At 40.4% G+C, this 18579-nt stretch overlaps 1 protein-coding gene across 1 annotated transcript in view; it reads right to left on the bottom strand.

Moving 5' to 3' along the window:
• Positions 1-18579, bottom strand: part of LOC126236260 (GPI inositol-deacylase) — a 169478-nt gene that overhangs the window by 34355 nt on the left and 116544 nt on the right. Inside the window, exons 11-12 of the mRNA XM_049945414.1 lie at positions 12265-12459; positions 6767-6929 (exon numbers count right to left, since the gene is read on the bottom strand). Of these exons, the coding sequence (XP_049801371.1) occupies positions 6767-6929; positions 12265-12459 (358 nt within the window). The remainder of the gene's footprint in view (positions 1-6766; positions 6930-12264; positions 12460-18579) is intronic.

The raw sequence follows: 18579 nt of genomic DNA, 5'->3' as shown, positions 1-18579 counted from the left end.
ACAATTACGTTTGTTATTGTCACTGTTGCATTTCGAAATCTTTTCTGTCGTCTTATTTTCTCTTTTTGTTTTTGCCAGTAGTTTCACTTTGTATTCACCTTCTCCTTTTTACCGTAATCTACTATACAATTTTATCCCGCCTATATATACTCAACAATACATCACCCACCTCAAAAACCATAACCAAAAAAATTTTTTTCTGCTTTCAACACTACCGCTGCTATAAAATCCACCGTTTCTAGTCCACAAACAGTTCCTTTCACCTATTAAACAACCATTTCGTCGAGTTCTGATAACTTTCGCTTTATTTCCATTTCCGTTTTTCGCACATCACTGATAATTTTTAGCCGCTTCCCACAGGTTTTAACGTCATTATTTCTTCGCCAGACAATTGTTAGCCTCATTTTCATAATCTGCCACCACAAAACCACTCCTTTTAATACATTTACACGCAGTTTTTTCGAAATTTTCCCGAATTTCTCGATCCTTTAACGTGTTTTGGCGGCAACACAACCACCTAACCTTTGTGCACATCGTTGTCTACCAACCCAAGTTCACCACAGGATCAACATAGCCCAGCTTTAACCAACACTTTTTCGCCTTTTTTCACAACAGATCTCCAGTTATTTTCATTTTCCTTTCAACCTCATGTTACACTTTCCACCTTCTAATACCATGTCATCCTCACAACACCCCTACAACGACCCCATTAAGTTTTATTTACATTCCCTCCGCAAACATGCCTTCACCCTAGCCAGATTACGCTCGCATATTTTATTTTCTCAGGCTTGTCTGACATTTGGCATTACCCCCAAAGGCCTCACACTTAAAGTTCCCATCTCTGGCTGCAACCCTTCTTTCCATCAGTCCCTACACCAGTTCCAAACTGAACAATCCATTGCCCTCACCCACCTAATCCTTCACCTACACATCAACTCAGCAAATGAACACACCCGTCAACTCCTATCCTTAATAAAAGTCCTCAATCTTTCCTCTCCCACATCCTCACCGGCTGTTCAGAGCATCCTCCAACAGGCCAACCGCAAATTAGAACAGCATGCCACACTTCACCTCAAAAAACTATCCAATCTCCTGGTTTCCCACATCCGGAAAGGCAACTCACTCACCCTTCACAACCTTTCCAGCAAACCTCAACCTCCTCTCATTGCACACAGACCCAGTCTCTCCCATCTACTCAATCTCCCACTCCTAGCTCCACTCCCTCCAAAACCTCAAAATTCCAATCAACACAATCTGGTACCACAACACCCTAATTCAGTAGTTAACCTTTCCTCCAAACCTCTCTCCCAATCCGAAACCTCTGTCCTATCCAAAGGCCTCCCCTTTCAGCCCCACTCCCAGATTCAACCAAACAGCTCTCGTCAAAGATTTACTGTCCTAAACTCGTACTCTCTGCTAGAAGTATCACTTTGCCATGAAGAAAAATGATCCTAATCCTACCCCCAATGATCCAACTCCCCAAGACACTATCCAAATTGAACCCTGCCTGGAACAGTTCCGTCCTCCGTCACAGCGGGACCCCCCTCCTCTTCCTCAAAATCACCCTCTCCAAACCTTCCAGGAATTTCTGAATTCTTCAAAAACCTTAATCCTACTCCCAACATCACCACAGCTGAAGCCCAGGCTATCCGTGACCTGACGGCTGACCGGTCCATCGTCATTCTTCCGGCGGACAAGGGTTCCACGTCCGTGGTACTTCATCGTCGGGAGTATGTGGCTGAGGGACTGCGTCAGCTTTCAGACAACACCACATATAAAGTTTGCCAAGGTAATCCCATTCCTGATGTCCAGGCGGAGCTTCAAGGAATCCTCAGAACCTTAGGCCCCCTACAAAACCTTTCACCTGACTCCATCAACCTCCTGACCCCACCGACACCCCGCACCCCTACCTTCTACCTTCTTCCTAAAATTCACAAACCCAATCATCCCGGCCGCCCCGTTGTAGCTGGTTACCAAGCCCCCACAGAACGTATCTCTGCCTATGTAGATCAACACCTTCAACCTATTACATGCAGTCTCCCATCCTTCATCAAAGACACCAACCACTTTCTCGAACGCCTGGAATCCTTACCCAATCTGTTACCCCCAGAAACCATCCTTGTAACCATTGATGCCACTTCGTTATACACAAATATCCCGCACGTCCAGGGCCTCGCTGCGATGGAGCACTTCCTTTCACGCCGATCACCTGCCACCCTACCTAAAACCTCTTTCCTCATTACCTTAGCCAGCTTCATCCTGACCCACAACTTCTTCACTTTTGAAGACCGGACATACCAACAATTAAAGGGAACAGCCATGGGTACCAGGATGGCCCCCTCGTACGCCAACCTATTCATGGATCGCTTACAGGAACCCTTCTTGGTTGCCCAGGCCTGCCAACCCAAAGTTTGGTACAGATTTATTGATGACATCTTCATGATCTGGACTCACAGTGAAGAAGAACTCCAGAATTTCCTCTCCAACCTCAACTCCTTTGGTTCCATCAGATTCACCTGGTCCTACTCCAAATCCCATGCCACTTTTCTTGATGTTGACCTCCACCTGTCCAATGGCCAGCTTCACACGTCCGTCCACATCAAACCCACCAACAAGCAACAGTACCTCCATTATGACAGCTGCCACCCATTCCACATCAAACGGTCCCTTCCCTACAGCCTAGGTCTTCGTGGCAAACGAATCTGCTCCAGTCGGGAATCCCTGAACCATTACACCAACAACCTGACAACAGCTTTCGCATCCCGCTACTACCCTCCCGACCTGGTACAGAAGCAAATAACCAGAGCCACTTCCTCATCCTCTCAAACCCAGAACCTCCCACAGAAGAACCACAAAAGTGCCCCACTTGTGACACGATACTTTCCGGGACTGGATCAGACTCTGAATGTGGCTTTCCAGCAGGGATACGACTTCCTCAAATCCTGCCCTGAAATGAGATCCATCCTTCATGAAATCCTCCCCACTCCACTAAGAGTGTCTTTCCGCCATCCACCTAACCTTCGTAACCTCTTAGTTCATCCCTATGAAATCCCCAAACCACCTTCCCTACCCTCTGGCTCCTAGCCTTGTAATCGCGCCCGGTGTAAAACCTGTCCCATGCACCCTCCCACCACCACGTACTCCAGTCCTGTAACCCGGAAGGTGTACATGATCAAAGGCAGAGCCACGTGTGAAAGCACCCACGTGATCTACCAACTGACCTGCCTACACTGTGACGCATTCTATGTGGGAATGACCAGCAACAAACTGTCCATTCGCATGAATGGACACAGGCAGACAATGTTTGTTGGTAATGAGGATCACCCTGTGGCTAAGCATGCCTTGGTGCAGGGCCAGCACATCTTGGCACAGTGTTACACCATCCGGGTTATCTGGATACTTCCCACTAACACCAACCTATCCGAACTCCGGAGATGGGAACTTACTCTTCAATATATCCTCTCTTCCCGTTATCCACCAGGCGTCAATCTCCGCTAATTTCAAGTTGCCGCCACTCATACCTCACCTGTCATTCAACAACATCTTTGCCTCTGCACTTCCGCCTCGACTGACATCTCTGCCCAAAGTCTTTGCCTCTGTATATGTCTGCTTGTGTCTGTATATGTGTGGATGGATATGTGAGTGTGTGTGCGCGCGAGTGTATACCCATCCTTTTTTCCCCCTAAGGTAAGTCTTTCCGCTCCCGGGATTGAAATTACTCCTTACCCTCCGCCTTAAAACCGAAATCCTTTCGTCCTTCCCTCTCCTTCCCTCTTTCCTGATGAGGCAACCGTTGGTTGCGAAAGCTAGAATTTTGTGTGTATGTTTATGTTTGTTTGTGTGTCTATCGACGTGCCAGCGCTTTCGTTTGGTAAGTCACATAATCTTTGTTTTTTGCTTCTTCGGGAAAGAGGAAAGGAGAGGGAAATACGAAAGGATGTGGGTTTTAAGGGAGAGGGTAAGGAGGCATTCCAATCCGGGGAGCGGAAAGACTTACCTTGGGGGAAAAAAGGACAGGTATACACACACACACACACACACACACACACACACACACACACACACATATCCATCCGCACATACACAGACACAAGCATACATTTGTAAAGGCAAAGAGTTTGGGCAGAGATGTCAGTCGAGGCGGAAGTAGAGGCAAAGATGTTGTTGAGAGACCTCGGACGGTGTAACACTGTGCCATGATGTGCTGACCGTGCACCAAGGCATGTTTAGCCACAGGGTGATCCTCATTACCAACAAACACTGTCTGCCTGTGTCCATTCATGCGAATGGACAGTTTGTTGCTGGTCATTCCCACGTAGAAAGCTTCACAGTATAGGCAGGTCAGTTGGTAAATCACGTGGGTGCTTTCACACGAGGCTCTGCCTTTGATCGTGTACACCTTCCGGGTTACAGAACTGGAGGGTGGTGGGAAGGTGCAAGGGACAGGTTTTATACCGGGGGCGGTTACAAGGGTAGGAGCCAGAGGGTAGGGAAGGTGGTTTGGGGATTTCATAGCCATGAACTAACAGGTTACGAAGGTTAGGTGGATGGTGGAAAGACACTCTTGGTGGTGTGGGGAGGATTTCATGAAGGATGGATCTCATTTCAGGGCAGGATTTGAGGAAGTCGTATCCCTGCTGGAGAGCCACATTCAGAGTCTGATCCAGTCCCGGAAAGTGTCCTGTCACAAGTGGGGCACTTTTGGGGTTCTTCTGTGAGAGGTTCTGGGTTTGAGGAGATGAGGAAGTGGCTCTGGTTATTTGCTTCTATACCAGGTCGGGAGGGTAGTTACGGGATGCGAAAGCTGTTTTCAGGTTGTTGGTGTAATGGTTCAGGGATTCCAGACTGGAGCAGATTCGTTTGCCACGAAGACCTAGGCTGTAGGGAAGGGACCGTTTGATGTGGAATGGGTGGCAGCTGTCATAATGGAGGTACTGTTGCTTGTTGGTGGGTTTGATGTGGACGGACGTGTGAAGCTGGCCATTGGACAGGTGGAGGTCAACGTCAAGGAAAGTGGCATTGGATTTGGAGTAGGACCTGGTGAATCTGATGGAACCAAAGGAGTTGAGGTTGGAGAGGAAATTCTGGAGTTCTTCTTCACTGTGAGTCCAGATCATGAAGATGTCATCAATAAATCTGTACCAAACTTTGGGTTGGCAGGCCTGGGTAACCAAGAAGGCTTCCTCTATGCGACCCATGAATAGGTTGGCGTACGAGGGGGCCATCCTGGTGCCCATGGCTGTTCCCTTTAATTGTTGGTATGTCCAGCCTTCGAAAGTGAAGAAGTTGTGGGTCAGGATGAAGCTTGGGAGATGTCTGCTTGTGTCTGTATATGTGTGGATGGATATGTGTGTGTGTGTGTGTGTGTGTGTGTGTGTGTGTGTGTGTGTGTGTGAGTGTATACCCGTCCTTTTTTCCCCCTAAGGTAAGTCTTTCCGCTCCCGGGATTGGAATGACTCCTTACCCTCTCCCTTAAAACCCACATCCTTTCGTCTTTCCCTCTCCTTCCCTCTTTCCTGATGTGGCAACAGTTTGTTGCGAAAGCTTGAATTTTGTGTGTGTGTTTGTGTGTCTATCGACCTGCCAGCGCTTTCGTTCGGTAAGTCACATCATCTTTGTTTTTAGATATATTTTTCCTATGTGGAATGTTTCCCTCTATTTTATATATATACACACATATTCATCCACACATATACAGACACAAGCAGACATATTTAAAGACAAAAACATTTTGTCTTTAAATATGTCTGCTTGTGTCTGTATATGTGTGGATGGATATGTGTGTGTGTGTGTGAGTGTGTGTGTGTGTGTGCGCGAGTGTATACCCGTCCTTTTTTCCCCCTAAGGTAAGTCTTTCCGCTCCCGGGATTGGAATGACTCCTTATCCTCTCCCTTAAAACCCACATCCTTTCGTCTTTCCCTCTCCTTCCCCTCTTTCCTGATGAGGCAACAGTTTGTTGCGAAAGCTTGAATTTTGTGTGTATGTTTGTGTTTGTTTGTGTGTCTGTCGACCTGCCAGCACTTTCATTTGGTAAGTCACATCATCTTTGTATATATATATGAACTACAATTACCAAATGGTAACCGAGGGCAGATTTGACCACCCAGTGGTAGAGCATACTGCTCAGCTCAGTATGTTGTACTTCAAGGATTGCTTCCCAATCTGTGTCATCAGAGTTCACCCGTAACACAAACTTTTCTAGGCTGCATGAGTGACATCTGTCCCTCCGGACTGCATCCTTCAGTCGCACAATGCTCCTGGCTCCAATCAACAGTAGATCATATCCACCACGTTACTCCATCCATGTTCCACGACATATCCAGCCTCCCTCCCCCCGCCCCCTTCCCAACCACAAATGTCTTTTCTTCTCTCACTTTAGTAAGGAGTGTAGGTGCATGGACCTCATGCATACTATTTTCTTAATAAACTTACTCAACACACTATTCTTATATCCATTTCCCTTGATGTCCCTACCTGTCTTCAATTCTTGCTTGTTTCTTCCCCTTGCTTCTTTCATGTCCAGCCCACCAGATATATCAAAGTTAACTACTTATCTCAGTCGTCTTGCACAATTTTGTGTGTGTGTGTGTGTGTGTGTGTGTACGCACAAGGACTCAAGTTTAAAATTTGTGCTCCTGCCAATACTAATATAAATTTTTCTCTTCCCTCGTAAAGAGAAAAAACTGCACAAGTTGTAATAACTGTGGTTTCCAGCATTTTTTAAATAGAACAAGTATCAGTTTAAAAATTCTGGGTTATACATACCATCAAGAAGAAGAAAAATAATCCAATGCAGAGGCTCAGTGAACCACATGTACTAAATGTAAGTGCCAGAAGAATTACAGCAACAGTGGCAGGTAGGTGAGACAATGCTGACAGAGTCCAGTCAGACAGAACAATAACACCTGTTACAGTTTTGGCCAAAAATCTGCAACATAGTATACAAAAAACAATAATTCAGCAATCATAAGACAGAAAGGCTAATAAGACAATATAAAGCAAATATGAAAAGATCGTGAGCAAATGCCAGTAAAACTTTTAAAGAATGTAGTACCAAATATAATGATTGATCTTAGGGAAATGTAGTAAGTATTACCAATATTAAATTTATTTATCTCCAACAGTTTTTACAATCTCTTTGCAATAATGTTGTAACAGTTTCTTTAAATGAAAGTGCCACATGTGTTATCAATAACTATAACAGAAATAACAAAAGCTATCCATAAATTATGAAATAAAACACCATATGATTATCATGGTATCCCAAATAAGAACTTCTGAAGTAAGAAAAACTTTTAGTGAACCGTTATCACCAGTGTTTCCCTGAGTGCAAGAATATTCCTAATAAATGTCAAACACTGAACTGTAAAAATCCCTCATAAAGAGGAAGTGACATATGGTATACAAAGCAACACACCAACTGAATTATTATCTAGCTTTCCCAAGAGCCATTAAACAAACTTAAGGAAAGGCAAACCTATGTTTCTAGCATTTGTAGACATGAAGAAAGCTTTTGACAATGTTGACTGGAATACTCTCTTTCAAATTCTGAAGGTGGCAGGGGTAAGATACAGGGAGCAAAAGGCTATTTACAATTTGTACAGAAAGCAGATGGCAGTTATAAGAGTCGAGGGACATGAAAGGGAAGCAGTGGTTGGGAAGGGAGTGAGACAGTGTTGTAGCCTCTCCCCGATGTTATTCAATCTGTATATTGAACAAGCAGTAAAGGAAACAAAATAAAAGTTCGGAGTAGGCATTAAAATCCATGGAGAAGAAATAAAAACTTTGAGGTTCGCCGATGACATTGTAATTCTGTCAGAGACAGCAAAGGACTTGCAAGAGCACTTGAATGGAATGGACAGTCTCTTGAAAGGAGGGTATAGGATGAACATCAACAAAAGCAAAGCGAGGATAATGGAATGTAGTCGAATTAAGTCAGGTGATGCTGAGGGAATTAGATTAGGAAATGAGACACTTAAAGTAGTAAAGGAGTTTTGCTATTTGGGGAGCAAAATAACTGATGATGGTCGAAGTAGAGAGGATATAAAATGTAGACTGGCAATGGCAAGGAAAGCGTTTCTGAAGAAGAGAAATTTGTTAACATCGAGAATTGATTTATGTGTCAGGAAGTCGTTTCTGAAAGTATTTGTATGGAGTGTAGCCATGTATGAAAGTGAAACATGGACGATAAATAGTTTAGACAAGAAGAGAATAGAAGCTTTTGAAATGTGGTGCTACAGAAGAATGGTGAAGATTAGATGGGTAGATCACATAACTAATGAGGAGGTATTGAACAGAATTGGGGAGAAGAGGAGTTTGTGGCATAACTTGACTAGAAGAAGGGATCAGTTGGTAGGACATGTTCTGAGGCATCAAGGGATCACCAATTTAGTACTGGAGGGCAGCGTGGAGGGTAAAGATCGTAGAGGGAGACCAAGAGATGAATACACTAAGCAGATTCAGAAGGATGTAGGCTGCAGTAGGTACTGGGAGATGAAGCTTGCACAGGATAGAGTAGCATGGAGAGCTGCATCAAACCAGTCTCAGGACTGAAGACCACAGCAACAACAACAACACACATAAAAGTGATATAATTACTTATGAAAACTCAATGAAGGGAAAGAAAGACTGGGACGTATTGAACCAATATCTTCAACTTACTAATTTACATTCTTATTACCGTGGACTGTGACAAATCAAAATATTAAGTTTTTATAAATTTCTCTAAAGTGTTTAAGCCAGCGAACATGATAATCCCTCACTCTAGTCAAGCTACAGTGCCAGTACAAGGTAGTTGGCTGGGACAGTACAATCATGCAGAGGTGTGAGGTGTTTGAAAGGATTAAGTACACAATTTTTCCAGTTTAAATTTTCATCAAAATGCACACTCATAGCATCTGACACATTCTACACTCGCTTACATCCAACATCACATTTCACTACAGAATAAGAATTTCACTGTGGAACTAATCCTCAGGTTGTGGCTAATCTACTCCTCACTGTGTCCTCTCTGCCAAAGGTGTAAATAAATCCCTTGCAGTAAGCTATAGGCTCTGTGGATTACAGACAAGGGGATGCAGGCACTGACAAATTAATGTATTGTATTAGTTTGTGAAACATGTTCAGACTGCTCAGCTGCACCCTCATTGAAATAACTTCGTTGTTGACGTTTCAGCGAGTTTCAGTGTAGTGTCCCGCTGTTGACCAATTGTGACTCACTGTATCACTAGCTTTGTAATTACATGTAGTGCTTTGTGAAGCATGGCTGGCTGCAGACTGGCAACACTATTCCCTGTAACTGCAATTTGTTAGTTACAAAGTTATGTCATTTGCACTATAGTACAGACTTGCCTATGAAAGCCAGTGATCTGGTTTTAAATGCCAGTCCAAGACACAGCTTTAAGCCAACAGGATACTTCACATCTCTCTCTTGCATTACATAAACATCTTAAGATTGTATGCATTCACACTGTATCTATAAGAGGGGTAGTCAAAAAGTTTTAATTGCCACCTCAAAAAATATTATATAATAAATTTTTGTTTGTTTTGCAAGTACAGGTACATGTCTTCAGTCTTTGTACATGTCAAAATCCTTGTGTCATAATACCATACCACACCACTAGAGAAACAAAACAAAATGGGGCAGTCCATTGATAAAGTGAGGTATTGTGTGGCAATTCGCTTTCAGCACTAGCAGATTTGTTGCAGCTGCGTCAGGCTATTCCAGATAACTTATTTAGCCATCTGCACAGGCTTAACAGAGCTGGAATATTTTTGCTTCTGCTGAAACACAATTACTACATGATTCTCCATTTTATCAATGGTCTGCCCTGTTTTGGTTTGGGTCCTCTTGGGGTGTGCTATGGTACTGTGGTGCAGGGATCCCAACGTGTCTCAAGACTTCTAACATTTAAAGTAGGTGGTGGTAGTGCAGGATGGGGTAAAAACCTGCATCGAATTTTGGAACTGAGTACATCAACTCAGCAGTTGGCCACCAGGTGGCAGGTTTATCTTATTTAAGCTTCATTTTTGCATGGACAAAATTGTTGTAGTTGCTCCTCAAAAACCAACATGCTGTACCTGTTAGAAAATGCTGGAATGGGGCAAAACCCCAAAGGTGTTTTGGGGTAAATCCCTGTAGCTCCAACATTGTGATGATAATTCTTATATGATAATCGCCACAAAAGATGACATTCAACTCACTCTGTGTGAGATTATCTCACTAGTAGATATAACTCCACTGCCTAAAATAAAATTTAAGAGGATAGAAGAAGAATCCATGGGAGAAGTAAAGCTTGTTACTTAGAAGGAAAGATGTACCAAAGAAAGAAGAGAGCTTGCAATAGAAACAAAATGACTTGATGGATTTTTTTTAGGAAAAAGAGAGAGAGAGAGAGAGAGAGAGAGAGAGAGAGAGAGAGAAGGTTCAAATGGCTCTAAGCACTATGGGACTTAACATCTGAGGTCATCAGTCCCCTAGACTTAGAACTACTTAAACCTAACTAACCTAAGGACATCACACACATCCATGCCCGAGGCAGGATTCGAACCTGCAACCATAGCAGCAGCGCGGTTCCGGACTGAAGCACCCAGAACTGCTCGTCCACAGCAGCCGGCGAAGGATTTCACATCATTGCCAAACAAAGAGGGAAGAAAACAAATCAAACACCAAGTTAATATTCTTTAAGAGTCAGATTCAGGCTTCTCAGTTTGTGAGAGTTGCTCAGATATAGATATGGACTTACTATTCAGTGAAGAAGTACCCAAAGAAGAGGAACAAGAGCCTGAAACTTCAAGGGAGAATCAAATGTCCCTACCACTCAACGACTTCACTGCAGTAAAAGTGCAAGGTAGAACCAGAAACTCACTCCAGCTCTTTTTGGCTACAATAACATCAATATACTGTACCAAGAGGAAGGCTATGAAGCTGTGTTTTACAAAAAAACATCCAGGAGCCTAAAAATTTACTGAGACACAGGAAGAGTCATTGGCACTGATGATGTGACAATGAAACTATCAAAACCCAATGGAACGTATACAGCACAGTTCCACAACACACACACACACACACACACACACACACACACACACACACACACACACACACACACTTTATCAGAGGACCAAAAAAAAGACATTATTTACTAGGTATCTAGACAACTTCGCCTGTCATTGAACTCTTTAAGATTATTCTGTAACTTCTACTTCTGTGAAAAAGAAAGTATTATTTTTGTACAAATATTTTTAAACATTATGTTCTAATTTATGAGTTATTTAAATTCAATATTTTATTGAGTAACTTGGCTACAGTACAATACTGTTACAAAGTAAATTGAAGATGGAGAGAGGAGAAAGGAAAGAGAAGGGAAGGAACTAGTGATAGCAGCTGCATCGGACCTTTATGCACAATCAGCAGTGTTAAGTGACAATGTGAACTGGACTGGGACTCAAATCTGGGATCTCCTGTTTACCAGGCAGTTGCATTAATCTCTGCAGTATCAAGAAGCACTGTTTATCGCAGATGAGTGGATTATCTTGGCATGCTCCCTGGCTGACTCACATTCCTGCCTAGTGTCACCCATCTGCAGCCCTTGTCCATGTCCCCCACGCTCACTAATTCTGGATTCCCGCTGGATGTTGAACGGTGTTGTGCATCCACTCTAAAGGTTGTGGATTCATTGCCCATTGAGGTGAATCAGTTATATGAATAAGTGGTGTCTGTTCTTTCAGACATGTCCAAAAGAAGACACACCACACATTCACTTAAATGTCACCAAGGATCATTTCAAGAGTTTTTTATTATGCAATCATCCTTTTCTATTCATGTCTATCTCAAATGGTACAAAGATCCCATTCTGGGGAGTTAAACCCTTTTTTTTTTTTTTTTTGGTAAATTGTAAATTTATCTGCAACTAATAATCAGACAGACCTGGAATTTGGATGGGTTATGTGTAACAACTCAATTTGAAATTGTGGGGAAATCTACTCCCCCTCCCACTGATCACAGTGTTAGAAAAACTGAAAATTGCACAGCTTTACCACCATCTACCCTACTTGCAAACGAATTAAAAATTTATTACATAACCATTTTCCGGAGTATGAAAAATACTGAAAGGCAAATAAAAATATTCTGTTCTATGTGTTTTTGATGTGATGATCAAAACTTCACAACTACCCCTGGTCTCGCCTTTTTACACTAACATTTATGTTCACAGTTTTTATTTACTAGATAAGATAATCAACTAAGTAACACTTCAACTCACCTCAGTGCCATTTTGTGAGCTGCTTGTCCAGACAGAATAATGGCTGCCCAGCAAAACACTCCCATCAGGAAGACAATAGTGAATGAAACCATATACAGTAATGATGACAAAAGAAAAGTATCAGTGTCTAAATACTGCACAGGCATCACACCTGATTCCTTGAGGAATGACAAGGGCATTATATCCATGCACCACCTGCAAAATTTTCAAAGTTATGCTGTAGCTAGTAAAAAAATAACTTGTTAGCAATACACAGTGTTACCATCACATTTCCATTCTCCATATTAACCCATTAGGTTTTTAGTTCAATTCATCATGGGATTTCAGAGTGGACAGAAATGACAGCATTCACACAGTAAGTATGAGTATTTACAGAAGTGGTTTTTTGGGTGTTGGGGGCTGATGAGCAAGGGAGGAAAAGAGACTGGCAGCATCTGATATATGGTGCTAGAGAAGGATGTTAAAACATCATTCAGACACAGTAAAGGAAGTGACATTTTGAACAGTCGATGAGGATGAAAAGTTTTTAGTGAAAACTTTACTAATTTTTTATTGTCTGCCTCTGTAGAGTGCAGTAATGCTCAGTTCTTACCCAGTATCTTGTAACTTTGCTGTCAAGGGAGAGTTTAATTAATGTTATCACTTTCTACAAAACACCAAGGCTCATTTAATTTGCTTGTTTTTATTCCTCATTTATAATTTTAGTAGTGTGGCTTTGCATAACCTGAGCACCACCTATGTGTAGTTTGATCTTTTGTTTAGCAGTCTCACTCCAACCACTATCAGGAAATGACGAAAATCTTCACTGGCCACAACTGACAGGCTGCAGGTCTGTGCCGTTCTGGTATTTTGGGATCCCTGATGTTGCTGCGCACTCCAACTGCATGATCTGGCCAGTGTGTCCTCTTATGAAAATGAATGGCAGACAGTGATGCCTGGATGAAAGGTGTGTCACTGTTGGCTGTACAATTGTCCACTTATACCTTAGCAACAGAAGCAAGGAGCTATCCACTGTTAAATGTACATTTTAGAAAGCATAGAATACCTTGCAGAAGTGGTCAATGCAGCTTTTTTACATCTGAATTTACAGCAATACTTTGCAATTGGTATATAACAGAGCGTAGTGTTGGTTTCTCTATCTGTTTCCCCCTTCCCTGTCCCATTCGCGAATGTCAAATGGGAAGAATATTTGTAGGTAAGCCTCTATTTTAGTTCCTTGTGGTCATTTTGCAAGATGTATGTGTGAGAAACAAATATGTGCCTGACTCTTCGCGGAATGTACTGTTTCAGAATTTTCTTGATGCACAGTGACATCTTGTACCATTTGCCACTGGAGTTTGTTGAACATCTCCAAACACTCTTGTGCTAACCAAATGATCCCATGATGAAATGCACCATTCTTCATAGGTTTTTCTCTAGCTCTTCTACTAATCAAACCTGGTAGCCGACCTCCAGTGGTGGAGAGATGCTTCCGAATCTGCACTGAAAGTGACTAAGAAGCTGTCTGGATCGAATATACAGACAACACAGTGACTGACCATCTGTTCCTGAAGTCTTTCTTAAGCATCTGGTAAGATACAATAACTAACCCAGAAACAATCACCTTTCCTAAGTTTCAAGAGGGGGAAAGAAACAGTATCCCTCTAAAAGACAGGATAATGTCTAATCGACCAGATAAAATTAAAAAGGCAAAAACAAAATTATTTACTTCTTCCTACATTCAGCTCCTGCATGGAGAAAGGGCAGCTGTATGCTTTGTCAAAGTCTCTCCTCTCGGCAAGCACTCTGTAGTGCTTTTTATTTATTCATCAATATTCATATTGTTCCCTTCAAAGAAATCCCCCTCAGATACAATACACTTGTGCCAACACTTCTTCCAATCCTCTACGCACTTCTCACAAGCACTGTTTGGTACAGCCTTGAGTACTTTCAGCAATGCAGTTTTTATTTCCTCAGTCATTGAAAATCTTCATCTTTTCATTGGTCTCTTCAGTTCTGGGAACAGGAAAAAACTACAGGGGGCCAAATCCGGAGAATATGGTGGCTGAGGTATGATTGTCATTTTGTTTTTGGCCAAAAAAATCTCTCACAGGCAATGATGAATGAGGAGGTGCATTGTCGTGATGCAAAAGCCATGAACTGTTTTTCCACAATTCTGGATGTTTTTCTCACAAACAGCACACAATGTCAAGGTAATACTCCTTATTGACCGTACGACCTTGAGGCAAAAATTCATGATGCACTATGCAACAGTAATTGGAAAAAGCAGTGAGCAAAACTTTGACATCTGATTGAACATGGTGTGCTTTTTTTGGACTCGGCTCTCCGGGATGCTTCCATTCGGATGATTGGGCTTTGGTTTCCATGTCATAACTGTAAACTCATGTTTTGTCATCAGTTTGACCCTTTTGAGCAAATCAGGATCATCACTGACATCATTCAAGAGCTCTTGAGCAATGCTCATGAAATGATTCTTCTGATCAAAATTGAGAAGTTTTGGAACAAACTTCGCTGACACATGTCTCATGCCCAAAACATCCGAAAAAATTTCATGGCACGAGCTGGCCCATATGCCAACATTCTCAGCAACTTTTCTTATGATAATTCAATGATTTTCCAAAACAATTTTCTTCATAGCTTCAACGATATCATCTGTTGTTGACATGCTGGGGCATCCAGAGTAAGGTTCGTCATTGGCATCTTCTCAGCCATCTTGGGAGAGCTTGTACCACTTGTAAACTTTTTTTTTTTTTACTTAGAGCAGACTCACCGTATGCCATTGTCAACATTTCAAGTGTTTCAGAGCACTTGATTCCATGTTTCACACAAAATTTGATGCAAATTCTTTGTTCCACTTTTTTATAATAACTGAAAATTGCTGAGCACACTAAAATACATCCAACCTTTCTAGCTGTCAAAAGCAAACAAAGTATGCTAACACTTGAAACTGTGAACATACTTGGGTACCAATGAAACTGTGAACATACTTGGGTACCAACATAACAAAACAAAAATCGACAATCAAATGTATGTTGCCCAAGCAATTTGAGAAGTCACCTTACTTTTTGAACAGCCCTCATATATACGAGGAAGTGTATAGCACAGTAATGAGTGATCAGCAATTAAAAGTGGAATACTACTCAACCAGTAAACTCCCAATTCTTCAAAGAATTTGATTCCCAGTATAAAACACCTTCAAACATCTGCCTGCTTTACAAATGATTTAATGTATTAAATATTTGATGTTAAGCATGTACATGAGAAAAAGTTTAGAAAAGGCTTGAAATTATGTTTATAGCTTGTTGGAAGTCATGAAGTGCTCTCATTATGAAACACTGTATGAATATAGTCTGGCTAGTTTGCACTCCATTTTAAGCAAAAGCTTGTTTTTCGTGCATCTCAATGTCTATGACATCATATGTCCTAAACTATGTGCCACAAAATCATATAATTTGGTAGGCACACACAGTGGTAAAGTAGATACTAAGTGCAACATGTCATTCCAATAGAGTTCACATCCCAGCTATGAGGTTTAGTAGTAACAGAGTAATAAATTGAAACATCATGCCTGATGCTGAAGTTTTATTGCAAGAATTATGAAAATGTGGTAAAGGATAAACATTTTTGTTCTCGTCATTTTGTGAGGGGTGTCAGTGAGAAAGCTCCTTAAAGGTTTCACATTACGTGTAAAATTTGTAGGAAAATGTTCTCATTCTCAAACACAGGATTCATTTAGTTGAGGTAATTTGCACACAGTGAGCTACGCTGTCACAAGATACTTACACAGTTAATGGAATGTAATACTTTTCTTATTGTGTTAAACCTTTAACATAAGAGTATACCTCTTAATGATTAGAATATGACAGCATTTTAAGTTTTTAAATTTGGTCTATAATTGTACGAAAGAATGAAAATCAGACTTCTATTGCTTCTGGAAGCTGTTAGGTAGGCAACAAGCAACTGGATCCATGAACCATGAATCGGGTTAGTCAATGGATGTAGTAATAGTGATGTTAAAATTTGTCTCTAGGGTAACATGTCTAATACCAGAAATATCATATACTAGTAGACAGATTGAAGATTTTAGATAAAATTTTACATCAAGGATTTTCTTTCTTTCTTTTTACCCCCCGTGATCCGATTTTGATGAAATAAAGTCTCTACATTGACCCAAGGTATATGTGAAAATTCCATGAAAATTCATCCAGTAATTTTGGAGATTAATATGTTCAAACAGACAGACATGATGGTTTTACAGTTTTATTGTTACAGCATAGACCAACAACCATTTGTATAGTTATTCGAACATCTGTCTTAACATAGCTAAGTTACAGTATATTAAGCACGGCTTGGACGATGAACTGGAGCTCACGCCTAGTCAAATTAAGTGAATTGATTAATTCTTTTTGCAAAAGATTTTAATTGGGCTGACATTAATGCTCAGTTAATGGTACCATTTGTATGTGCACCATTTGGTTTTTTATGTGCAAAAACAGTCACCCTCTTACAGATTTTATGTGCAAAAACATTCATCCTTAAATAACACCAGACTGGAGCAAGACTGATGGTTCAGATTTGGTCCACAAGTGTATCTGACCTTGGTCTTAACTGTGTATGTGCACCATTTGGTTTTTTATGTGCAAAAACAGTCACCCTCTTACAGATTTTATGTGGAAAAACATTCATCCTTAAATAACACCAGACTGGAGCAAGACTGATGGTTCAGATTTGGTCCACAAGTGTATCTGACCTTGGTCTTAACTGTGTGAAAAATCTTGCTTAATTTGGATTTCATGTACAAAACCACATTTCTATGGGAGGATTTTGAAGTGCATCACTTCTATACTTAAGACTTGTATGAATCAGCTCAAACTCTGCACCCTGGTAGATATATGGATAAAATCAAAGTGAAATTTTTTATACAGTAATCTTCATCTGTTGTAGAAATACAATGGTTAAATGTGTTTTTTGCTTGTAAAATCCAAATGAAGCTAGATTTTTGAAAAATCTAGCTTCACTTGGATTTTACATGTAAAAAACACATTTTTCATGAGGTTTTTTGCGTGTACCATTTCTGTGTTTCAAGCTTGTGTAGACTGTTTCACATTTTGTAAGAAGGGAAAACAAATATATGTAATTAATGGTCATCCTGTTGTTTTGTGAAAACTTTATCTGTTGCCATGTTATTTCAGTCTAAAGTTGCATGTAAAACACGGTCTTACACAAATTTAACGTGCTGATATAGCTGAAAGCAGTATGGATGATGATGATAATATGAAATATATTGTTGTGGTAATTGTAAGAAGCAATTGTAAAAGTATTTCACAGTCCAGGTTTTTGTGTGAAAAATAACACATTTGCACATGAAACTGTTTTTTGTTGAAATTCATTGCATTTTTATGGTGCATTTGGATATAATTTTAAAAAATTAATTATTACAGTTGATTATCATTTCGTTCTTCATATGCTAAAAGATTTTATTCACCAATGGTTTAAAATCACCGAAAAATGTTTGGACATACAAAACAGTGCATGTACAAAACCAAAATTACACCCAGACTAGTAGAAAATGATTACTGTTTCATCGAGCATTTAAAGCTTTACTGACGACAACACAAAAAGTTAAACTAAAACGAAAATTGATATAAAAATAATTGTCAGAAAAAGGTCACCTTGTTTCTAACCAAAAGAAAATGTCTTACTGAATTTCGTTCAAAAACTACTATGCCGTCTCGTAGAAAATTTAATTTATGAGAAAACAAACTTAATTTCATTAATTTTCGTGTGAGATTGAAAAGTTGATAGTATTTTGTCATGTATACATTGTTGCCAGTTCTGCTTATTTCAGCCAATCATACTCATGCTTAATTTCGATTCATTGTTGCAACAGTTACTACCAAAATTATTTATGAGAGTTTTTCTAGCAGCAGTGTTTTAATTTTCAGTTTTCATTATTGCACACTTTGAAAAAAACAATGATAAAAACGTTAAGAGCAATAATAACACAATATATGCTTTTCAGTAGTTTATTATTTGTCAGATAAATCTTCCAGCTTGCATATAGTAAGCTTTTAAGTGAGTTTATTTATGTAATATGGTCATACTGTAAGTTCATTTACATAATATAAACTATTTACAGATGTTATCATCATAAACTTCACACAGTATTTAATAATTTGTTCAGTATTATATTTACATTTACTGTTATTAGATGAACTGTATTGAGCATTTACTATTATTTTTATAAGTTTGCAGTGGGTATAAAGCTAAGTACTGACAAAGTTATTGTTGTACTGTTATACAGTTATTAAATTT

This window comes from Schistocerca nitens, chromosome 2, assembly GCF_023898315.1.
Source record: "Schistocerca nitens isolate TAMUIC-IGC-003100 chromosome 2, iqSchNite1.1, whole genome shotgun sequence".
Lineage (NCBI taxonomy): Eukaryota > Metazoa > Arthropoda > Insecta > Orthoptera > Acrididae > Schistocerca > Schistocerca nitens.
This window is presented reverse-complemented; position numbering and strand designations above follow the sequence as displayed.